A 25371-nucleotide genomic window follows, 5' to 3' on the forward strand; every position below is an offset into this window, starting at 1 on the left:
GAACTCTGCTGGAGGACCACATGGCAGTCAGACTGCAATGGAAAGATATTACCTCAAAGAAATAACAGCTTAAAACTGTCAAAGTGAAAAACTCTAATCTACACATCCAGGAAGCTTGATGAACTTCAATCTTTTCAACACAAAAGATTCACAAACAGGCATGTCATACTAAATATGCTAAACGTCAAAGACAAGGAGGAAATATCAAAGCAGCAGGAGAAAAATGCTGAGTCACTCACAAGGGAAGCCCAGTAAGATTAACAGCTGACTTTCCATCAGAAACGGTGGAGACCAGAGGCAGTGGGACCATGTACTCAAAATGCTCAAAGTAAAAACTGTCAATCAAGAATCCTATATGCAAAAAAGCTATTTTTCAAAATGGAGGAAAAATATATTCTCAGATAAATAAAAACTGAGAGAATCTGATATTAGGAGACTCATCGTATTAGACATACTAAATGGAGTTCTTTAGGCTAAAAGCAAGTAACCCCAGACAGAAATTCCAACCCACAGGGAAAAAAAAGATGCCAGTAAAGTTAATTATGTAATTAGAAAAGACAATACAAATGCATATTTTTTTCTTGTTTCTTCTCTTACTTGATTTAACACAATTTATAAAACAATATATTATAAAGCATATTGTATAAAACAATATGTATACAATGTATTTTGGGACCTATAGTCTAGAAATTCAATATATTTGACAACATCAGCACAAAGGAGGTACATGGGAGCAAAACTGTACTGGGCAAAGGAAATTACAGCAGATGAGAACTCAGATCCACAGGAAAAAGTGAAGAGAACCAGAAATGATAAAAAGGCTAGGATAACAAAGGTTTTGCATTCCTTTCTTCTCTAAGCTTCTTAAAAATCATAAAAGTATACTAAGTAATAATTATAACAATATATTCTTGGAATTTTAACATTTTAAGATGAAATATTGTAACAGGAAGGACAAAAAAGACAGGAAGGGATAGAGTTACATATAAAAATGAGCAGTGTTTTTATATATACCTGGAATTGAATTGGTATAAATTGGAAGTTGATTCTGATAAGTTAACATAAGTACATGATAGACCCTAGAGCAAAGGGAAACTTAAAAATATATGATGAAAAAATCATTAAAGAGATAATATTGCTACATTGGAAAGTATTTACTAAAAGCAAAAGAAAGCAGTAGAAAAGGAATAAAGGAACACAATTACAAGAAAGACATGAGAAATAGGAAACGGAAAAGTGAACTAGCAGACATCAATCCGACCACAGTTGATGCTCATTATTGTTATAGAAAGTCACTGTGAACACTGGATTAGCAAGTACTCAGCCGTTGCTTCTAGGGGAAATAAAGATTTAGGTTCCTGTGAGCCTCTAGCCTCATTTTCATCAGCTAATCAATACATAACCTTGTGTTATGTGAGTTTTCCTTTACTCTCATGAAGAAGCTTCTGACACCAGGTGTGTGGGTCTTCACCCACCCCAACAAGTTCTCTGACACCATAGGAGTGTCCTACAAGTCAGTTCGGTTCTGACCCTAACCAGAGTCAACACAGACCCCACAGGTTAGGTTTCAGTTGCACAATACTGCCCCCGGCTTCAGATGCCAATTACAAGTAGCAGGCACCCGGGTGACCCACAACTTCTGTCTGACTTGGCTACAGATTGGAGGTTCCCATGACTCCTTGAATAAGTTGCTAGAGCAGAACCCAGAAAAACAGTTTACTTATTATTGCTGATTTTTTACAAAGGATATTTTAAAGGATGCAGACCAACAGCCACATGAAGATACAGAGGGTGAGTTCTGGAAGGGTTCTGAGTGCAGGAGCTTCTGTTTCCATGGAGTTGGTGTGTTTCACCCTCCTGGCATGTGGACGTGTTCAACAACCCAGGTGTTCTCCAAACCCTGTACTTTGGGGATTTTTATGGAGGCTTCATCTTGTAGGCATTGATTAACTCAATTTCTAGCCCCTCTCCCCTTTCTGGAGAATAGGAGATGGGGCTGAAAGTACCAAGCTACAAATCAAAGCTTGGTCTTTCTGGTGACCCTCTCCCATCCAGGAGCCCACCAAGAGTTGCCTTATTAGAATAAAAGACAACTCCTATCCCAGGAAATTCCAAGGGATTAGGAGATCTGTGTCAGAAACCAGGGTCAAATACCAAATATTAGCCAGGGTTAGATAGAGAGATAGATAGATTTAGATAGATATGGTATTATTTCACAATGTATGTTTAATATTTATTGTTGATTCATCAGCACTGAACTCACTTCCAACAGCAACATAATTCATGCCTGAATGGCACTTATCTGATGCACGTATTTTCTTCCTAATGCACACCACAGCCTTCTTGCACTTAGGAACACTAGACAGCACTTCAGCACTATGTTTGGGAGCCATTTCAAGCAGCAAGGTCACCAGTGAAAAGCACAAAAATGTGAAGAACGTAGCTCTAAATGACAGCAAAAGGGCACTTGTTTACAGTATGAGCTGAAGCAAGAAGGCAGAGCATTGCCTTGTCATCCTCAGCTGGGAACACGCATGTTGTTCCCATGATATCAAATGTTTTGCAGCTCTATGCATGTACATGAATGACTTTGGAAGTGCCAAAAGTATTGATTTGGGGGTTACAAATCAATTTTAGAAAGTAGGTGAATTTGCAAATACAAAATCTGTGAATAATGAGGATCAACTATATATCAGTAATAACATAAAAGCAAATAACGCAATCAAAAGGCAGAGATTGTTAGACTGCATAAACAAACATGATTCAACTATATGCTCTCTGCATGAGACATACTTTAGATTCAAAGATAGAAATAGATTGACAGTAAAAGGATAGAAAAAGATACATCATGCAAACAGCAACCACAAGGAGATATTAATATTTTACTAATATCAGATAAAATAGACTTTAAACAAAAATTGTAACTAGAGACAGGCATTTTATAATAATAAAAAGTCAATCCATCAGGAATATATAACAATTATAAACATACATGCAAATAATAACAGAGCTTCAAAATACATAAAGTTAAAACTGACAGAAACGAGGGGAAAAATAGTTCAACAATGTTAGTTGAAAACTGTAAAGTACCAATTTCAATAATGTATAGAACGACTAGAGAGAAGATCAAAATGGAAACATCAGACTTGAACAGCACAATAAGCCAACAAGACCTAACAGACATCTGTAGAACGCCCTACCCAACAGCAGCAGAATATACATTCTACAGAAACACACATGGAACATTCTCTAGGGGAGAACATATGCTAGGACAGACAACAAACCTCAATAAGTTAAAAAGACAGAAATAACACAAAGTATGTTTTCTGACCACAATGGAGTGAAATTAGAAATTAATAATTGAAGAAAGTGGGACGTTCATGAATATGTGGAAACTAAACAATACACACCTAAATAACCAGAGGGTCAAAGAAGAAACCAAAAAGGAAATAATAAAATACTTTAAGATGAGTGAAAACAAAGATCAAAATACCAAAACTTATGGGATGCAGCTAAAGCACTTCTTAGAGGGAAATTTATAGCTGTAAGTACCTATATTAAGAAAGAAGAAAGATCTCAACTCAAACCTAACCTTCCACTCTAATTAATGGACCAAAGACCTAAATATAAGAGCTAATTCTATAAAGCTCTTGGAAGAAAACTTTGGGATAAATCTTTATGACCTCAGATTTGGCACTGGATTCTAAGATATGGCACTAAAAGTATAAGCAAGAAAAGAAAACGTAGGTAAATATGACTTCATCAAAATTAAAAAGTTTTGTGCTTCAAAGGACACCATCAAGAAAGTGAAAAGACAACCCATATAATGGGAGAAAATATTTGAAAATCCTATATATGATAGGGCACTTATATCTAGAATACATAAGGAACTCATAACACAACAATTAAAAAGGCAAATAATCCAATTAAAAACTAGGCAGAGGACTTGATTAGACATTTCTCCAAAGAAGAGACATAAGTGGCCGATACACACATGAAAAAATACACACCATCGTTATTCATCAGGGAAATGCAAATCAAAGCCACAATGAAATACTGCTTCAGGCCCACATGGGTCGCTAGAATCGAGAAGTCAGATAATAACAAGTGTCGGTGAGGCTGTGGAGAAGTTGCGACCCTCATCCAGTGCTGGTGGGAATATCAGATGGTGCAGCTACCTTGGGGAAACAGTCTGGCAGTTTCTAAAAAGTTAATCATAAAGTTACCCTAAGACTCAGCAATTCCACTCCTAAGTATATACCCAAGAGAAATGAAAACACATGCCCCTACAAAAATGGGTACATGAATGTTTATAGCAGCATTATTCATAATAACCAAAAGGTAGAAACAAACTAAATGTCCATCAGCGATGAATGGGGTGATCAAAATGTGCTCTATACACACAGTAAAATAGGACGTGGCCATAAAAAGGAACGAAGCGCTGATACACGCCTCATCACGGGTGAACCTTGAACATGTACTACGTAAGCTAGTTACAAAGATCATATATTACAGTATATGATTCCATTTATATGAAATGTCCACAGTAGGCAAACCCGCAGATACAGAAAGTCAATGAGTTGCTGCTTAGTGCTGGGGGTAGGGAGTGGGGTCGTGGGGGGGGAGCCAGAGGGCTTGGGGCTTCTCTCCGAGGTGATGAGCGTGAGTTACAACGTGCTGTGGTGAGGGCTGCACTGAGCCGCTGACTGCACCATACACTGCTGAATTGCGCACCTCAGACGTGTGAATCATATCTCAGAGAGCCTGTTAGAAAGTTACTGAGCATGACAGTAAATAAAGAGATGGAGCTGACGGCGAGCCAGCCCCCCAGGGGACCCACAGGTTGGAGGCTTGTTCAAGAAAGCAGCTGACAAGCCAGACTTCCACCTGAGAACTGGAATTCACATTAAAAACAAGAGGAAAATGGAAATCGCAGAACTGAAAATGCAATGGCTGCAGCTGAAAGCCCAGCAGCTGTGGGTTTGACAGCAGATTGTTCAGAACGACGAGCCCCCGGGGGGTATCAGGATGGAATCACAGTCGACAGAAAACCAGCTGGGAGAACCTTGGCTGTGAGAGAATCGGGGATGCTGGCTTGGAATGGGAAGGATTGGTCACACGCCCAGGAAGTGCCTTGTCCTGGACCCTGGGGAAACCTCCAGGGGCGCTTCCACCCTAGCCGGGGACGGTGGGAATGTTAGCTGGATCTGCGGAGGATGGGACTGCAAGTCACAGGTAAACAGACCCCAAAAGGGTATGGTTTTGTTATTTTGTTTACATTTCCTGCTAAAGGATGTCAAACTAAAAACTCCAAGCCTTATCCCTAGCCTTTGACAGCTTAGCACACCAGAAAATTATAATTGCTGTACAGACTCCTAACAAATGGTCACACAGGCTCTGCCTGCATACTCACAGTGATGGGGACCTCACTACCTATCAAGGCCGGCCACTCTTGACCTCTTGACCGGATCGGTCACGCCCTTCGCACGCTCTGGCTTTGAGAACGTGCAAAGGTACGGGAAGGGGGGGCCATTCTACAGGAAGAGTGGGAAGTGTCACTGACCTTAGCGGGGAGACTGGGAACTTTCAAGGTTACGACGATGGAAAATTCTTCCGGGAAGAGGTCGCATCTGAAGAAAATCCTTGACGCAGGAAAGCTCAGGTCATGGGGGGCAGCGGCTGAGAGCTGAAGTCCTTGCGCACCTTGGACCTGTGTCACCGTGACCCCGACTGCAGCGCCATCAGGAGGGACCGCCTCTGCCAGGATGTCCAGGGGCCGCAGGTCTGTGTCAAGGAAATCACACGTGGGTTATGCCAGGGCGTTTACGGGCGCCCAGGTGTGGGTGTCCAGGCTCTGGTCTCAGTGTCCTGCAGGGTCCTCGAAGGAGCCCTGTGAGCAGGACGTCACGATTATCCCATGTGGACTGAGGATGTCTCCTGACACATCGGAAAACAAAGGATGTGTCAGCCGTCAAGCCATCACATTACAGCCGCCCCCGGCATGCACCCTGAGGAGACTCAGGACGGGAAAACACAGGATGCTGGCCCCAGGTAGCTGAGGCGCACATCAAAGGAATGATTTCAGGGCTTCCCCGGTGGCGCCGTGGTTGAGTGTCCGCCTGCCGATGCAGGGGACACGGGTTCGTGCCCCGGTCCGGGAGGATCCCACATGCCGCGGAGCGGCTGGGCCCGTGAGCCATGGCCGCTGAGCCTGCGCGTCCGGAGCCTGTGCTCCGCAACGGGAGGGGTCACAACAGTGAGAGGCCCGCGTACCGCAAAAAACAAAAGGAATGATTTCAGTGAGCCCAGACTCTTGCATCTTCCCATACACAGAAACACACTGAATTCCTTAACTTGAGATGTCTGGTTTTCTTTCATTAACAGCATTCTTTTGATGGTCTGACTACCTGGTTTTTTACAAAACTCCTCTGTATCCTGGCTCCGCCCTGACCTCGGAGCCGTCCCTCAGAGCCATCTGAGATGCTGTGTCCTGGTTAAGTCCTCAGTTTTGTCCGCTGAATAAACCATAACTCTCAACTTTTCGGTTGTGCATTTTTTTCAGTCGACGCCCGTCTATCCCGTGGGCAAGCGGGGGCACCAGGGGTTCACGACCCGCCCGGGTCCGCCGTGGCCCCTCCTCCCCACCCTTCCACCCCGGCCCCCTGGGTTTTGCTGCCATTTCCAAGTCAACCACCAGGCGCTGTGCTGGGTGTGCTGGGGCACAGGGAAGCCCCCACCCGGCCCCAGGGAGCCCGTGGTCCGTGGGAGACAGGCTCGCGCACGGAAAGCGTCCAGGGTCTGAGACAAGGCAGGCACGGCATCCCCGAGCCCCCGGCTGAGCCGTCTGCGACACGGTCCCGGTGGTGCCGTCGGAGGGCAGGGCCCCCGACAGGACCCGGACGCCGCCCTGGCCTGGGCACTGCCTTCCGCACACGTTGTAGAGGAGCAGACCGGCTCCTGCTCCGCAGTTCAAGGTCATCAGAAACAAAACGCACCTGAGCCCAGATGATAGGAAGGGAGAGCGGGCAGCGCAGGGAGCATCTGTGACCAGAGGCGGAAACGCACCTGAGCCCAGATGATAGGAAGGGAGAGCGGGCAGCGCAGGGAGCGCCTGTGACTAGAGGCGGGGTTCCAGACGGCCCACCCGGCCCCGCAGTGGAGGGAAGTGCTGGCTCGGAGCAGAGCCCACGGCTGCCCCTTGGACCCTTCCAGACTCGGCCAGCATGTGTCAGGCTGTGGCCTGGGACAAATGACAGGCACGTGCGAATGAAACAGCCGTTCCCCAGAGCCGTCTCCCTCGGGGTCTGGCGGTCCTGCTAAGGGTTCTGAGCCTGACACAGGGGTGCTGGCCCTGGAGCCAGCGGTCAGTGCACCACGGGGATCGGTCAGCAAGTCAGTGGGGCTGCGGCCATGAGAGCAGAGGACGCCCCCTCTGCGCTCCCCCCGCGCTCAGGCCTGGCCCCCACCCTTGCCGGGGCTGCCCCTTCCCCAGTCCAGGGACTCCCAGCGGCCAGAGGGCGACCAGTGCGGCACTGAGGGGAGAGTGCGGGGGGAGCAGGGGCGTCACAGACGGGGGCAGGTGAGGTGGAAGACAGGAGCTCATCTTCTCCATTAGTCAAGGGAATTTAGGAAACAAGAGGTCTCTCCGAACCCGTTCAGAGGAAAGACACTGAGCTCACAGAAGAGAGGAGGAGAGAGCAATTCAAAGTGAGAGCGTGAAACCTGGAAGGAGAGGTCAGTGATGAGAGGGGCCAGAGCAACACACTGCGGGGGAAAGGGCGAGAGGACAGAGGACTCGTATCCAGGACACCAGGGATTCTTACCAACACGGGAAAGAGGATGCGCTGTGCACGCAAGGAACTGGGCTCCTGAACCCAGACCACTCGCTGCCCCGCCCCAGCGCTCAACATGGTACAGAGTCTGGGACCATCAAGCCAGGACACAGTCAGGGACGCTGACGTCCTCCTGCAAAGGGGCATCCTCATGTGCCCGGAGGCACCCACGGGGTGTGGACACGCCCGAGAGTGCGGGGACCAAGGGCAGGCTGGACGGCGGTGGGCGGCCTGGCCGCGTGCAGACCTGGACTCCGGCCCGAGGCTCATGCCAGCCTGGGGGGACAGCGAGACCGAGGGATGTGGCGGCCGGAGCAGTGTCTGGGAGGACGGGCGTGCGAGGCCCTCTGGGGGATGTGGTGAGGGAGGGTCAGCAGCTGCTCTGTGACGGGAGGGCAGGGCACTGTTGTCATTTACGCCACTGAAAGCGAGAAGCAGCCTGGGAGGAAAGAGCATCGTTCCTGGGAAAGCACCTGTGTGTAAACTGAGGCGCTCGCAGCTCGGCGCTCTGATGTACTCCAACATCAAGGGCGGCGGCCACCCCGAGGCTGCTGTGTGTGTCGGGGACGGGGTCCCAGAGAGACGCCAGGGAGGAGTCTGGCATCTCAGGGGTGGAGGGGTGTCCGTGTTCTGGGGGACGGACCCTGACCCCAGCCTCGGGCTGCCCAGGCCGGGGGTCAGATTCCACATCCTGGGTGGTTGTGCCTGGCTGGGGTCCCTGGGGAGCACGGGGCTCTAAGTAAACACTGTGCATCCTAAATTCACCCACAAACTGAGAACACAGGGTACGTGGGCCCTGTCTGGCAGTGGCTCGCCGTCGTGGTTTTAGCTGTGGCCCCACCAGCGTCCGGCCCCTCCTTCAGGAAACGTGGGCCCTCCACCAGGCAGGCCGCTCGGCTTCCAGGACGTGCCTCAGCCCGGCCAAGCCCCAGGCACCGGCAACTGGGGGGACCCGAACTCGGCTAATCTCAGTGCGAGTCTGTCCCTCCATTGTTTAACTGAAACAGCCTCTTCCTGGTCCCCCCCACCCGCCCCCCAGAACCCATGCAGGCCCGAGCGGCCTGTGGCCTGGCAGGTACTCATCCACACGGGCTCTCTCCACCTGAGCCTGGTCCACACACCCACACACCTGCCGAGGGTTCTCCAGGTTAACAGAGACAGTGCGTTCGTGCCTTCCCGGGAAAGCCCCGCTGGATGCAGGAATGAGTGAGTGACCGAGTTCACAAAGGTCAGTGCCACCTCGGGACGTCCAGATGCCTGAGTGATAGACTCCAGCAAGTTAACCGATGGGACATGTACACTGGCACCTGCTGGACTCATGCTGACGGGCTGGACAGACAGACAGACAATGGCCGAGCCGTGGACGCCTGGCCACAGAAGCCTGACCCACAACCTCGGTCGCTGCTGCCCGGAATGGCCAGAATGTGGCCGGTGACCAGCAGCTTCCCTAACTTTTGTCCCCACGTCCAGTTCAGGACCCCACGGAGAAAACCGGATCTGCTCCCTAACCAGGCACATGGGGCGCCGCTGCTGGTCCAGCCCCAGCTTCCCTCGCTGACAGCCTCCATCAGGCCGCACCCGGGCCTCCCTCTCTCCACTCTAAGCTGTGTCTGCCTGAGCCCCTGCCACGCCCAGGTGACGCTGGTGGGCCCCTGCCAGAGCCGGCGGGATAAACAGCCGGGCTTGCACTCATTTGCATGGTCTTCGTCTGTTCCACAAAGGCTTCTTGAAATGCCAGTTTCCAAAATAAAGAGTCGTTGCCCTGTGGTGCCCATAATTTAGCGGAGAGACCGTGGCGGCCACAGGGAGATGAACTCAAAGCTGGCTACCAGCAGGGCCCTGACCTGGACCTCAGCGTCGTAAGATCTGGCCCACGACTGACTCACTGCACCTCTCTGAGCCTCAGTTTCCTCATCTGTAAAATGGGAGGGTGGCGACTGTCCGTGTCAGGGGCTCAGCTGAGCTGGAGAAAGAGCTGAGCCGCCAGGTGTCGGAGGAGCCGATCACAGCAACAGGCAAAGCGGGAGGAGAGTGAAGACTTTAACCCTGTACTGCGACAGTGTCAGCAAGACCCCCCACCCCCCGGAAGGGCACCAACGGGCGTGCCAGGGAGCCCAGGACAAAGCCACCTGCAGTCTGATGAGCCCTGGGGCCAGGGAGGGAGCGGGAGGAAGGGCCACGAGTGGGAAAGCACTGGGGCGTGGGCCAGAGTGGGCAAAGTGTCCTCACAGGAGGCCTCAAAGGAGGCCGGGGGTGCAGATGTGCGTGTGAGTGTGGCCGTGGCCGGTGAGGCTGTGCCCCAGGTCTGGGGGGAGTGGGCAGCGTCCTTGTGAGGCCTGTGGTTGGCCTGCGAGATCTCTCAAAGCAGTTCTGGCCAGAAGCCAGGCTCCTCGTGCCCTGGAAAAGTCCCCTGGGGAGGCCCCCGTGCTGGGGGCCGTGAAGACCGGGGTTATTTGGTGAAGGGGCAACTGCCTTAGGCTGGATGCACGGGTATGAGCCACAGGCCTGCAGCCAGGTGGACACCTGGCCAGCTTCAGACAGTCTCTGAGATGGGCCCCTCCACTGCGGGTGGGGAGGGAGGGAAACGAGATGACCAGTAAGATCCTCTTTCCTCTGTGGATTTCGTTCAGTTCATTGGGTGCCCAGGGACCAGGACAATTCATTTCTAAGAACTTAGGTGAGGCTACTATTAGGTGTGCCCTGCGGGACAGTGGGACTGATGACACTGCCACAGTGACAGAAGAGTCCGGTTTGGGCCCAAGAAGAGGCAGATGGACCAGTGATGGGGAGGTCCAAGGGCTCAGAGACCCACGCAAGCGGGGACGACACACGGTCCGGGCTCCACGCAGATCCGCGGAGGGTGGACTGATCAGTGGGTGGTGGTGGGAAAGCTGGGCTTTGGTGGGGGGAGAAGCCAGGCCCGATTCCTCCCTGAACAGGACACAGGTCATCAACTCCAGGTGGGGTGGAAAGTGGGACTTCCATGTCAGAGGGAGAAGTTGAGGGCTCTCTTTGCGACCTGGGGTTAAGGAGGATTTCTCAACACTGCACACAAACCATCAGAAAGAAGCTGGTCCGTTTGCTCACATCAAAACAAGGATTTCCACTCAATAAAGGACACCACGGGCCATGCTGTTGTCACGGGACAGAGCAGGAAGGGGGTTTGCCGTTCTTAAGACAGACAAGGGGTGAACACACAGAAGGAACAAGGCACCCAGGACACCAGCAAGGAAAACATAAGAACAATCCTTACCCCAAAGGCAGGCAACCTAAGAAAGAAACAACTCAAATATGATGAAATCTAAGTCAATATAGTCAGTGTAAATTAAACAGTGGCAAGGTATCACTTTTCTCCTATTACACTGGTTAAAAAAGGAAACAGGAAAAAATATAAAGATGGAGCACAGAAGCAACCTAAATGTCCATCGACAGGTGAGTGGATGAAAAAATATAGACAATGGAATATTACTCGGCCATAAAAAAGGACGAAATAATGCCATTTGCAGCAACATGGACGGACCTAGAGATGATCACACTAAGTGAAGTCAGTCACACAGAGAAAGACAAATATCATGTGATATCACCTATATGTGGAATCTAAAATATGACACCGATGAACTTATCTACAAAACGAAACAGACTCAGACATAGAGAACAGACTTGTGGTTGCCACGGGGGAGGGGGTGGGGGAGGGAGGGATTGGCAGTTTGGGCTCAGCAGATGCAAACTAGTATATATAGAATGGATAAACACCAAGGTCCTACGGTAGAGCACAGGGAACTATATTCTATATCCTGTGATAAACTGTAATGGAGAATAATATGAGGAAGAATATATATATGTATATAACCGACTCACTTTGCTGTACAGCAGAAATTAACACGTTGTAAATCAACTAGGCTCCAATTAAAAAAAAAAGATGGAGCACAAAGGGGCAATTGGCCCGTCCCTGTTGTGTGTTTAAATCTGCTTTTCTTCACTTGTTTTAAAGGACGTCAAGGAACGTGGAGTGAGGCAGGGCTGCTGGGCTTCGAACAGGACCTGGGCTCTCTAGGCTGGAGCGTGAGATGTCCCTGGGGTATCCAGAGCCTAGAAAGCCAAAGGTCACATAGTGACCAGGCCATGGAAGCTACAGGGGAGGCACCGAAAGAGCAGGACACCGGCGATGAGCAGTAGACGTGACACAGCCCCCTGGGCGGGCTCAGGCCACACATACATCCACACTTCCAAATCCACACACGTCCCCTCCCTCAGTCATCCTCCAGAGTCTGTGTTAGCCCCTGGGAATGCCTGACCTTGTCCAGTGGGCCAAGCAGAGTGCAGAGCGACAGCCGCGGCCTTTGCACCCAGCTCCCCCGGAACCCGCTGTTTCCCACGGCAGCCTCTGTGTTGACCTCTCGGAGGCTGGTCCCCCCTTCCTTGGGGGGCTGTGGGAGGGGTTGGGGATATTGCCAGGCAGACAGGAGCTGCTCCCTGAATGGGATTGCCTCACAGGGACTGGGAGAGGGACTGCCCACCCCTCATGGTGCGGTCAGCCCTGCGCCGGGCCACTTTGTGGGTCAGTTTGTAACTTCCCCCCTGAATCTGTGAGAGCATCTGTGTCTGCCTGCAAGAGGGCAGCTGCCAGGGTTGCCAAGTAGGTCTCCTGAGTGAGATCCACGCGGCTGGTAAACAGCTGACGTGAATTCACTTCACATAAACAGGCAACAGTGCGTCCAGGACGCCTTAGTCAGCTGACGCAGAGAAGTCCGCACGCGGAGCAGAACCAGTCCATCTCCAGGCCCAAGCTTGCCAGCCCCAAACCCGAACCTTCCTCAAACGTTCTCCGTTGGGTCCAGCAGCCGCATGGCCTCACCAGGCACATGGACATTCAGGAGGCGAAGATAGCGCGCGCGCCACGCAGGCGGCAGGGCTGGCACGGGGACGAGGGGGTTTGGACGGGATGCTCATCTGCCCGCAGGGTCCCGCCCACAGAGGCATCTCCACTGATCTGAAGAGCCTCCTCCCCGTCTTCTCCTGCCAGGAGCCGAGGTGGGCGGGGCGAGGATGAGGGGGCGGCCCCGACTTCAGAGACCTTTGCAATAAAAACAATGCTCACTCCCGCTGGGCGCGATCATTCTTTGATCCAGCCAGCTTTCCGTGTTCCCTTATCGCACGTCCTCCAGGCGAGTGAAAATGTGAACAGCCGTGATGAATCCGGTTGCGGTGGCCTCGGGCTGCAGAAAGTGGAAGTCCAAACACTGAGCACCTAGAGCTCAGCTGCCCCCAAATCCTGCTGCGCGTGAGTCCCCCTGATTCTACTGTCCTTAAAACTTGTGTATGAATCAGCAATTATGGAATCAGAGTGAAAGGGGCCATGGAGATCAGCTCCTTCAAAGCCTCAGATTATAGACCAGGATGGTCCACACGGAAAGGATGTGTGGGTGCAGCTGAAGAAGAGGAAGGTGTGTGGTCCTAAGTGCTTCCGTGAGAAAAGAAAAAAGGTACCAAACCGACCATCAAGGCTTCCACTGAAGAAACTTGAACAAGAAGAGCGAGTGGAACCCCCAGTGAGGAGAAGGGAGTAGAAGGGCAGAAATCAATGTGATTGAAACAAAAGAAAAGTTCATTGAAACCAAAGCTGGTTCTTCAAGAAGATCAATAAAATTGATAAACTTCTAGCCAGACTGACAGGGAAAAACAAGAAGGAACAATGTATCAGTGTCAAGAACAAAAAATGAGATATCACTAAACATTTTTCAAAAATTAAAAGGAAGCAGAAATAGACTCAGGGACATAGAGAACAGACTTGTGGTTGCCAAAGGGGGGTGGGCAGGGTAGGGATGGATTGGGAATTTGGGATTAGCAGATGCAAACTGTTGTATACAGGATGGATAAACAACAAGGTCCTACTGTACAGCACAGGAAACTATATTCAATATCCTGTGAATGGAAAAGAATATGAAAAAGAATGTATATATGTGTATAACTGAATCACTTTGCTGAACAGCAGAAATTAACACAACATTGTAAATCAACTATACTTCAATAAAATCAATTTTTAAAAAAGAAATTAAAAGGATAACGCAGAGACTCTACAAACAACATTAGGCCTATATATTCAAAACCTTAGATGAAACGGACCAACTCCTTGATAGGCACAAACTGTAACCAAGCAGGACCCTGTGGGGCCTTCCTGGGACAGATCGCCCCCATGTCCTCCACCTGCCTCTCGTTGGTAGAAAAACTTTAGCCTCCTAGGCCTTCCCTGAGTTCCAAAGAATAAATTTAATCAGAGAAGTGAGAAAGTGTAGAAAATTCAGTCAAGCAAGACAAAGTAATAATAGTTTAGTCATTAAACAAAGTCAAAGAACTTTAGTTCCTCCTCAAGGGCTGTAGGTAATATCCTGAGTCACACCACCGAGTTGTTTCACAGATACTGAAACCCCACCAGGTGGAGGAAGTTAACTGCATGCTGACCACAAGCATGTGGACTGCAGACTGGTTGGAACCAGTAGGCTGAAGATGCTGATTCCCGATTACCTCACCACCAACCAATCACGAGATGATCACATACCACAGCTCTTTCCCTCACCCTGTCTTTAGAAACCTTTCCTGAAAGCCTTTGGGGAGTTCAGGTCTTTTGAGCGTTAGCCACCCGAACTCCTTCCTTGGCGCGTGCAGTAAACACCGCGCCTTCCTTCACCGCAATTCGGCATCAGTAGATTGGCTTTACTGTGCCTGCGCAAGTGGACCCAAGTTTGGTTCAGTGACGAAACTACCGAAACTCATGAAAGAAGAAACAGATAACTGGCATTTCCATATCTATTAAGAAAACTCCAGTTTCTTAGACATTCCTACTAAGTATCTGAAGAAGACAAAATGCCAACTCTACACCATCTCTTGTAGAAAATGGAAAAGGAGCTTGCCAGCTCCCACGATGAAAACCGTGTTATCAAAGCCAAAGATGTTACAGTGAAAGAGAACTACAGACCAATACCCTCATGAATACGGATATGAAAATCCTGAACAAGCCATTAGCTAATCAAATCCAGCAACATGCCAGAAAGACAATACTTCACAACCAGTGGGGTTTATCTAGCAACTCAAGACTTCTTCAGTATTCAAATATCAATCGATGTGGGTACACAGCACCTCTCTATACTAGTTTCCCAATTTCCTGTGAATCTGTAACTATTTCAAAATAAAAAGTTTTAAAAAATCAGTTAATGTAATTCACCATGTTAACCGACTTACAAAGAAAACGATATGATCATCTCAGCAGATGCATAAAACGCATTTCATGAAGCCCAACATCCATTCATGATAAAATCTCTCAGCAACAGAAGAGAACGTTCCGCCTGAGAAAGCTAATCTGCAAAAAACTACAGCTAGCATGATCCTTAACGGTGGAAGACTGAAGGCGTTCCCCCAAGTTCAGGCACGTGCGAGTTGACATACATGCACCTCCTTGCTCTCTCCACCAGGGGGCATGGGGGAGCGACACCCAGCGGCAGTGAGCACACCTAGCTCCAGGCCTTGGTTTCTAAATGCCACCATCCACTGCAAGGGACCTGGGCTCCTTGGAGAAGCGCTTGACTCCAGGGGTGCTGGAAGGGTCCAAGGGACAAATGAAAGAGCTCCAGTGGTCAAAATGTCAGAGAGGGGTCATGGTCCCAAACGTGAAGCAATTCGAACAAGAAAATAATGATAATATTGTAGTAGAACGCAATAAAATTAACATTCTTTAGTCCATAACAGGACAAATAAACATATTGGGGGGGGAACAACTCTTCCTTAGAGAAGAATTTTAATGAATAATTGGAGATGGGCCGTAGAAGTAGAAAATCCCATTAGCACACTGTAGTCACCATGCTGTAGGCAGGATCCCCAGAGGGTGTGGAAACCACAGGGCAAATGTTTCAGCAGAAGGAGGATATCTGCAACGTCTCAAAGAATCTCCCCCAGATATTCATTAATTACAAAGGGAGAAATAGTCACATCTTCAGTGATTAGACATAACAACACCAAGTCACCCCTGCTTCACTGGACACATTAGTTCTGTGGATTCTTCCCCTAGATGTGACAGTCCAAGTCCAATCATAAGAAAATGTCAGACAAACCCAATTGAGGGACAGCCCACAACACACCTGATCACTGCTCTTCAAAAGTGTCACAGTCACAAAGGACAAGGAAACTGTGAGCAATTGTCCCAGACTAGAGCCAACTAAGGAGACCTGATGAATGCACCGTGGGGTCCTGGAACAGAGGGAGGACACTCCTGGGAAGATGGTGAATCCGAAAAGTCTGTCCTTAGTGAACAGTAATGTCCCAATGCTGGTTTCTAAGACTTGGTAATTGATCTACAGTTCTGTGCGACGTTATCACTAGAGAAACCTGGGAGACGGGCATACGTGAATTCTCTGTACCCCTTTTAGGATTATTCCATAAAATAAACTAAAAAAAAATCAGCCCATGAGCTCAAACCACGCCTGGACTGACAGAAATTTTGGGTGTGCTCCAAACCTGTCAGGCCACCTGCTGCCTGCACCCCGCCCTTCACTGCTGTCCCTGAGAAAGCAGAAAGTCAACACCTGCTCAGCTTTTCCTTCCATCCCAGACTCTGGCCAAGCGTCAGCCTCAGAGCAGGGACAGCACTCATGAGGGGCTGAATTGTGTCCCAACGGGACGCTGCAGCCTCAGCCCCCAGCACCTGTGAATCTGACCTTATTTGGAAATAGGGTCTTTGCAGATACAATCAAGATAAAATGAGGTCTTGCGGGTGGCCCCTCATCCAACCTGATTGGTGTCCCTACGAAAGGGGGAACTTTGGACGCAGACAGGCACACATGGAAAAAGCCCTGTGAAGGTGAGGGTAGAGATCGGGGTGGCGCTTCCACAAGCCAAGAAGCCCCAAGAACTGTCAGAAAAGCCCCGGAAGCTAGGAGACAGCCTGGGGCAGGCTCTCCCCGACAGCCCTGGAAGGAAACAGCCCTCCGGCACCTTGACCTCAGACGTCGGACGTCCAGACTATGAGATACATGTCTGCTGTGTGAGCCGACCCATCTGCTGTGCTGTTACTGCTGCCTACAAGCATGACTCATGTTACCTTTATTTAGAACCCAGATACGCCTCCTCTCTAACCTTCCAACCACAGAGGCGCATGACCTCGTTCAGCCAGCTGGGCGACCCCAGCAGCGCTCACCCTGACCAGGGGCCAGGACCCAGTGCCCACAGACACCGGCCCCGACTTGCAGCACCGCCTAAAATGGCAAGGTGACTTACACTCCACCCTGGGGTTTCTTTCTAGGACAAAAACGAGTAAAGGCGTCCCAAGCCAATTTCAAGAGTTTTGTGAGCTGAGCAATGACTCCTGGAACGACAAAGCTGCCGCTTCTTCTGTGGACCTGCTCTCAACAGCAACCAGGAAGGGAGGGTGTGGAGCCTCCCCAGGACAGCATACACACCCAGGAGGGGGTGAAGCCGACAGCCGAGCACATCACACACACACTCACACCCTCCTCCAGCCACCGCCCCACCATGGCCGTGTCCACCCTGTCCGTGTGCTCCAGCGCCCTGAGCTACGGCAGCGGCTCTGCCTGCCCGGTTCCTGCACCGGCTCCTGCTGGCAGGTGGACGACTGCCCAGAGAGCTGCTGCAATCCCCCCTGCTGCGCCCCCAGCGGCTGCGCCCCGGCCCCCTGCCTGACCCTCGTCTGCGCCCCAGTGAGCTGCGTGTCCAGCCCCTGCTGCCAACCAGCCTGCACCGGCCCCTGCACGGCCTCGTGCTGCTGGCAGTCCAGCTGCGAGTCCCCTGCTGCACCTGCTCCCCCTGCCAGCAGGCCTGCCGTGTGCCCGTCTGCTGCACACCTGTCTGCTGCACACCTGCGTGCTGCGAGCTCGTGTGCTGTGAGGCCGCCCCCTGCTCAGCCCCCTCGTGCTGCCAGCCCACCCCCTGCCCCTCGTCCTGCCGCAGACCCTCCTCCTCTGCGTACCTGCTCTGCCGCCCCGCCTGCTGCGTCCCCGCCTCGGGCACGTCCCGCAGCTGACCGGCACGTCCCCCCAGGGCCTGCCAGGTGCTATGGGCCACCCCCACCTCTGCCATTGCCAGCCACCAGCCACCCTCAGGATTTAACCCAGCACGAGCTGTGGTCTACACCTCTACGTGAATGTGAGCTGACCTAGGACCCCAACAGGCAGGGCTTAGCCCATCCGTAGCCTCCCGATCAGGCCCAGATGAACCTGAAACAGCCCTCCCCTGTTACTGCGGGTCCCCAGGTTTCTCCTGAAAGCGATGGACACCGCTCTCCCCCCGAGTCTTTGGGGGTCTTGCTCTGCTCCGTCTCTGCCCCTCCTGCTGCTGTGTGGCCTGCCCTCCCCTCACGGGGTCTTGAGCTGAGTGGATAAACTCTCCGTCCTCCCCAGCTGGCTGTATGTTTCATTGCTTCCGGCCCGGGGCTGACGTAAATAACTCCGGCCTCAGCAGCCTTGGAGCCAAGCCATGCCCTGGGAGCATCTCCAAGGGTGCTGAGCTTGGAGGCCCACCCCGGCGGCCCCAAGGCCCTCGACTCCTGCGTCTGTACCTCCGGGCAGCTCTGGGTGGCTGTGCTGTGTGTCTGAGATTGTGGTGGCCAACGCCGCCTGGCCAGCGGCCCCTTGGCGAGAGGGACCCTTGCCCCCGGCCTGGCTCTCCCTGGTCAGCCTGAGGACGCGCGGAAGGCGGGGCCCCACTGGCTCCTGGCCTCCTGGGACGCAGCTGGAGTGGAGCATTCCTGCTGACCACCAGCTGCGCCTGTCCCTCCAGCCCTCCTCGAACTGTGAGCTTTATTCAATCTTCAAACGTCCCAACCTGCCTTGTCTGTGCCACATAGACTAGTGACGACGCCCCCTCCCCAGCCCCGGCTCCCGGCTGGGTGGGGAAGAGGCCAGCGGGTAGGTGACTTCCAGGGCCCACACTCTGGGGCCTGAGGGTGACCCTTGGGGCCGGTCTGGATGGGGCCCCCATGTTTCCTGGAGCCCCAAGCTTCCCATGGCCAGCCCTCATTCCTAACCAGCCTTCCCTCCACCTCCCCCCTCCTCCCAGGGCCACCTCTAGCTCTTAACCCTACCCTGCTATTGACGTGACCCCTCCCTCCCTCCCAGGAGGCCATGAAACCCAGCAAGACGTTCCCCAGAAGGAGGGGGGTCAGCAGTGAATGCCCCTTAGAGCAGGTCTGAGAGATCACCTGACCCTCCGGTGGTCTCCCCTGGAGAACCGGGTCCAGACTCCCTGACTGGCTTCTCCAGCGCCACTATCCCCCAAACGGGGGTCCTCAGGGAATCTGTCAGTGGAAGTAGGGGCCTCCTGCAACTAGAACTGGGTGGTGGAAATGGGTACAGACAGACTAGCGCCCTACGGCCCTCCTCCTACATTCTGGGGCTGCAGAGGGAGGTGGGAGTCCTGAACCCAGCCTCCCCTGGGGCCCCGCCCCTCCCCACCACTCTCTATGGGACCCTGCCCCTGCCTCCTGGGACCCTCATATGGAGGAGAAGGTGTGAGAAATCAATTCCCCCAGCTATTACAGGGGCCAGAAAATTCACTGGGGCTCTGCCCACCAGGGCCTCTTCTATGCCAACCCCACCAGCACCCCCATCCCAGAGACCAGTGAACCGTGGGGCCCCAGCTTCCTGTACGCCTTGGCTCCTCTGCCAGCTGGTGAAATCCACAGGCCCCTTCTCAGAAACACGAATTTAACTGCATAAAATACGATACTCCGGATTTCAGGGGGAGCCCATTATCATTACCAATTACAAAAAAATAAAATAAAATAAAATAAACAATTGTAATGATGTAGTGAGGCGTGGGCTTTTATTAAGGCATTAACAAGGGGAGCGGCGGGCCTCAGGCGATGGGGACAGAACGTTTGTGCATATCTGCGCGGGGCCGGAGGATGCCGGTGGCGCAGCTGGTGACAGTCCCGGGTGTGGCCAAAAGCAGGCACGTCCCTCACTGGGAGCTGCTGCGTCGGCGTTAGTTACGGAGACGAAGGTGCAGCGCGTCCTGCCCAAGTGCACGGCCACTGAATCGCAGCCCCCGACCCTGGATGCAGCCAGCTGCGTCGGGGACAGAGCGCACGCGGACGGCGGCGGCGGCCAGTCACCAACGACGGGTGACCCTTCCCTGGGGCGCCCCAAGCTCAGCGCTCGACACCCCCCCCCCCGACGCGCGACACGCGGAGCGAGGCATCCCGGGGAGGGCCGTTCACCAGCGCAGGGGTCCCTGGAGCGCCCACCTGAGCTCCGTCCCCATGCGGCGGCACCCAAGCCCGGCCACCTCTGACCCCGAGAGCCCCAGCCCGGAGCCACCGTACCGCCCGCCTGCGCCACGTGGAGCTGCCGAGCCGCCGCGCCCGCGGCCTGGAAGAATTTCCCGTCTCCCTCGGTTACCCGCTGCAGCAACCGCGGAAAAGCGCGGGGCCAGAAAGACAACCGAATTTCACCACCTGGGTAGATGTCCTCTGGCTTCTTCCCAGCGGCGAGCGGGCGCGCACACGCACTCACACTAATATTCACACGTGTTCACGCACCCGTGCACACTCACATATCCACGCGCGCGCGCACACACCCCGCCTTCCCCTCGGCGTAGGAAGACATCCACAACACCCGGTCCACGCGCTCCCCTAGGTCCCGCCAGGCCGGCAGGGGCGACAGCGAGGCCCGTGCTGTGGCCCCAACACCGCCCCGCCCAGAGGTGGGCAGCTCCCGCCTTCGGGGTCACCTCCCTTCCCCCTTCCATCACCTAAGGCCCTACCGGGGGCGGAGGGGGCGCTCTCTGGGCTGCAAACCGACCGTGGGGTCACCGTGGAGGCGGGGTGGGCATCCTCCTTTTCCTCTCGCACCTCCCAGCGGCGGGTAAGTACCCCCCGGCAGTGCCAGAGATGCTCACTAGAGTGGATTCGCCGGAGACCCCCACAAAGTCCCCAAAGCGCCATGCCCCGACCTGGGGGTGGGATGAAAAGTGAGCTCCCCACCCCGAGCCCCAGCCCCTCCGAGGACCGAGACCCGCGGGAAGGAACCGGCTTTCAGGCTTTCTGCTCGGGGCTGGGGGTGGAGTCACGTGGGGGCGTTAGCGTGAGCATGGCTGCTGGGTGAGGAGGGGTCGCCGAGAGGCTCGGGGAGCCCCCAGCCCCCGGCCCGGACCCTCCTAAAGGCAGAGATGTGTGGTTGGGACGCCGAGGGTGACAGCCAGGGGCCACGTCCCCGTCGCTCCCCAGACTTTCAAGATGGGGAGACAAGTGGGTGCCCTCCCATCCCCACCCCACACAGACGTAGAGGTCCCTGTAAGCCCAGAGCTCAGAATCCACGGGGGGGGGGGGGGGGGCGGGGAGGATTGCGGGGGAGGGGGAGGGAGAGATGGGGAAGTCCGGCTGGAAACACAGCCCAGACCCCGAAGCGTGCGTTGGTGGCTTCCTAGATCTTATCCTGGAAAAAGACCTCCTGGAAATCTGTGATTTACTCTTAAAAATCAAAACCAAAGAACCAGCATATAGTGTATGAGGTTGCATTATAAAAATGAATATTCTTGGGCTTCCCTGGTGGCGCAGTGGTTGAGAGTCCGCCTGCCGATGCAGGGGACGCGGGTTCGTGCCCCGGTCCGGGAAGATCCCACATGCCGCGGAGCGGCTGGGCCCGTGAGCCATGGCCGCTGAGCCTGCGCGTCCGGAGCCTGTGCTCCGCAACGGGAGAGGCCACAACAGTGAGAGGCCCGCATACCGCAAAATAAACAAACAAAAGAAAGAATATTCTTGGTTTCCTAATTTCTGTGCGGACAAACAACACCCTGGTTTAACGGTTGAGAATTCTTTAAAAGGAAATGGCGTCAGGCTGACAGTGTGTCTCCAGTTGCCAGCCACACTCCAGCCCTGCAAAACTGTCAAGCAGCCCAGGTGGGCCTTTTAGCCTCGGTCCCCACATGACCCGCCCCTTGGCGGCCTCTCCTTCCTGTGGCCCACGCAGAGTGGCTCCAGGGGCCACCTGGGGTGTGGAGCTCAGATGAAGCTGGTGTTGAACAGGGCGCCGGCCTGGGGCTGGGGCGGCTGGGACGCAGTCTCGGGGGCCCCCAGCACCGAGGGCGGGGTGGGAAGCCACACGTGGACAGAGGACAGCTGACTGGGGATCTAGCAGCAGCTTCCTAACTGCAAACTGCTCATCGGCCTTGCTCACGGCCCTGCTGGCGGCTGCTGGAGCCCAGAAGGGGGCGTCATGCCCACACAGGACTCCCAGCAACCGGCATGCAGGCCTCTCCAGGTGGCCAGGATTCCCCAACTCCCTGGGCAGCACTGCCCTTCCTGCAGCGTTTCCATTAACAGAGTCCAAAGGACAGGGTTGAAGACTTCCTGGGAGGCGCCAGCAAGGGAGGAGAAGGGCTTCCTCCCCCGGCAGCCCCATGCCCCTCAGTGGCCACCTGCCTGCAGCCTTCACACCCCAACTAGCTTGTGTAATGCAGATCTGTGCCCCTCGTTTCCTGGGCACTTCCTCTAGCTCCAGGGATGCACTCCACCCCAGAGCCCAGGTGTGACCACCTGACCGCCCCGGGGTCCCCCACACCTGCCAAGATCCTTGCCCACGCACGGGCCAGGCTGCAGTGTGACCGTGCGGGTGCAGCGCCTTCCCTGCAGGGGCGTCAAGCAGGTGAAGGAAGGAAGGGGGTGCTGAGGGTGCTACGTTCACCAGGTTCCCACGCCTCAGCACGGCCTTGAGCCCCGGCTGCGGAGCTGCCTCTGACTTTCCCGGGGTGACAGAGGACACTGTTCTGACACCCCACGGCAGGTCACCCCGCTCCAAGCACCCACCCCCTGCACCCCGCCAGTGACCCAGCCTTGGGGTCCAGCTGCCCCCGCTACGGCTTCCACAGAACCCCTCCGCCTTGGCCTCCCGCCCACGTGGAGACAATGCTGGGTCGGGCCAGGCTGGGTCGGGGGTGGACGGCAGGCTCTCTGGCCACAGCGGCTGGTCACTCCCTGACCAAGAGCCCAGGTCTAGAATTCAGGCCACCAAGCTGTCCCCTGGCAGGACACCCCCAGCCACTTTCCTGGCACCACGCACATCACGCCCCCCAGAGTCGTGGACTTTGTGTGGGAGCTGAAGGTCTTCCACTCCTGGCTCAGCCTCTGTCCCGGGGCAGCCGGCCCGGCTTGCGGGAGCCGCGGAGGGGTCCGAGTATCAGAAGACCCAGGCTGGCTCTGGGGTCAGCGAGGCCCCAGGATCCTGCCTGCCACAGTCACCCAGGGGAACCCGCCCCACACACCCGCTGCGCGCCCGGAGCCCCGGCCTCTCTGCTGCAGACCTCCTCACCCTCCCGCCCTGAGGCTGGCCCAGCAGCTGCGGCTGGTTTCCCAGCCTGCGCCTCCCACCTGCCCCCCGCAGCCTCTTCGTGCTGACAGCCTGCCAGGGTCAGCTGAGGCTCTCTGAGACTTGACCCGTCCTCAGACGCCCCTGTGCAGAAGGGCCCGCCCCAGGCCCCAGCCCTTAGCAGAGGGTCTGCACCAGACCTGGGGCAGAGGTGTAACCTCAACTTCCTCAGCGGCAAAACTGTCCACACGACCTCCTGTAGGGGCTGCTGTCTCATGGTCATAGACTCGGACGGGCTTGGGGAAGGGGGACAGGACTTCAAAACCCGAGGTCGTCACAGCCAAGGTCCAGACACTTCACACACAGCACCACAGACCCAGGAGCAGGGCTAAGGGAGCGTGAAATCCAAACCCGCACAAACCCTACGGTGGAACCTCCTGTGCTTTTCAAAACCAAATGCGCTCCACGTGACCTGTAACTGTTTGAGTCCTGACTATCCGTTATCGAGTGTCCTGGGAGCTTCCAAATTTAGTTCAATATTATTTACTTGGCTTTTATCTTTTCCCCCTGGTTGTCGGTATTGATAACTGGGTCATCTTTTAACTATTTGCAGCATACCTTCAGGGGAGAGGGGGCGGGCTTTATAAATAACCTTTATGATTACTATGCAAGTTCATTCTGTTCCCAGTGCTGAAGGGAACATGAAGATACACGTCTGTGAGTCACCCCACCTGGGAGACACTGAGTGCTCCGGACGACGCAGGTCGGGTGCTGCGCCCCAGACCCCGTGTGCGGGTGTGTCCTCCGCGCTCAAAGCCGGGTGGGGGCGGCGGTGTTTCAGGGCTACCGGTGGCCTTGGCTTCTGTGTGGCTCGCACATCACGCATCCCAAGGCTCTGACCGCAGCAGGTGCAGGGGCCTTGGGGGCCCTGGTGTTCCTTCCCAGCACACACCCGGGGGCTGCTCCCCTCCACCCGCACGGCCTGGCTGTTCCCTGGGGGGCTGGGGATTTTTAGGGAGCCCCCCTTCCGGTGTGAACACAGGTCAGCGTTCCAAACTTGGGTCACCGTGGTCCATCTCCTGATCACATCGTTGGGAACCAAGTGCCGTCAGAGCAAAGGGCCATAACACGCGGGGACCCAGGAGGATTCCCGGAGCCCAGAACGAGATATTTGCAAATTAAAAAGTGCAAAAGCGGGGGCCATGCACAAAGCCGTCTCAGCGCCACCACCCTCGGCGAGGCCCGCACGCGCATCGCTCACTCCCATCCCCGAGCTCAGCTTCTAGCTTCCGGTCTCATTTCCCCTTTACTCTGTCAGCGTTAGGTCGGATAAATAAAGTCTCTTGGTAGAAACTGCAGAGAGACGTGATGTCGTGGTCACTGGCGGGTCAACTCGGCCTTTCTAAGGAGAAGGGGATGGGATCTCCCCTCCGACTCCGCTCTCCGCTGGAGGGGGTCTGCGTGCCTGGGGCCGGCCCCACGTGCCCCTCTTCTCGCGGGACACGACTGCCCGGCCCCAGCGGCAGGTCTGCACTGTGCCAAGTGCAGCCCTGGCTTCTCTGTCCACGGCGGGCGAGTGCCCCGCCAGCCGCTGGGCCTCATTCCTCCGGCAGGTGTAAGGCCTTCCTGGAGGCCAGCAGGTAAGTACTGTGAAGGGCCTGGGATGAGGGAGGGTAACCCTTTGCAAGGAGTCCCCACCCTGTTGGCATTCCTCTCCTGAGCGCCCTGCTGCCCCCTTTAACCTTCTGTCCCTCCTTCTGGTCCAGCTGCCGCTGCTCCCATGGCCACTCAGCACCGTGACCTGGACTTGGCCTGAGAAAGTGGCACCGCACGCCCGGCGCCCCTCCCGGCCCCCGCGCGTGCTCCGCCCCGTGCCCCCCACTTACCCGTGCAGGGCTCCCATCTCCCGGCGCCTCGGCCCGGGGTCGCCAGGGCCAGGAGCACGACGCACAGAGTCAGCAGGACAGACATGAGGGGCCCCGGCTCCCAAGCTCCATCCAGGGGCTCCACACACGCCCGCACCGGGAGGCACCCGCTCCTCGCACGCCTGGCTTGCCCCTTCCAGGGCGGCCTCGCCCCGGCGGTCACTGCGGTGGCCACATCCCCGGGGCCTGCGCAGGGACAGCGGCGCCCGGTGGGGACGGGACTCAGGTGGTACTGGCAGGTCGGGCTGCAGCCTCACTCTATCTCACTTACACCTGGGCTGTGGTCCTGCCCTGCAGGTGACAGCT

The 25371-nt window shown here is 54.4% G+C and overlaps 1 protein-coding gene and 1 pseudogene across 3 annotated transcripts in view; one reads left to right on the forward strand and one right to left on the reverse strand.

Annotated features, from left to right (window-relative positions):
- TSPEAR (thrombospondin type laminin G domain and EAR repeats) overlaps positions 1-25144 on the reverse strand; it is a gene marked incomplete at its 3' end in the record, with an annotated part of 59088 nt that extends 33944 nt beyond the window's left edge. The window contains exons 1-2 of one of the 2 annotated variants that reach the window (XM_079922368.1): positions 25027-25144; positions 5564-5784 (exon numbers count right to left, since the gene is read on the reverse strand). In XM_079922368.1, the coding sequence (XP_079778494.1) occupies positions 5564-5784; positions 25027-25111 (306 nt within the window). In that variant the 5' untranslated portion in view covers positions 25112-25144. Of the gene's footprint in view, positions 1-5563; positions 5785-20600; positions 20814-25026 lie in introns of those variants that run through there. The other variant, XM_079922367.1, reaches the window with a different exon arrangement.
- Positions 17324-17859, forward strand: LOC307187054 (annotated as a pseudogene). The gene has a single exon. The product of its transcript is annotated as an uncharacterized misc_RNA (transcript).
- Positions 25145-25371: the final 227 nt, after the last annotated feature.

The sequence above is a fragment of the Stenella coeruleoalba genome (assembly GCF_951394435.1).
Source record: "Stenella coeruleoalba genome assembly, chromosome: 5".
Classification (NCBI taxonomy): domain Eukaryota; kingdom Metazoa; phylum Chordata; class Mammalia; order Artiodactyla; family Delphinidae; genus Stenella; species Stenella coeruleoalba.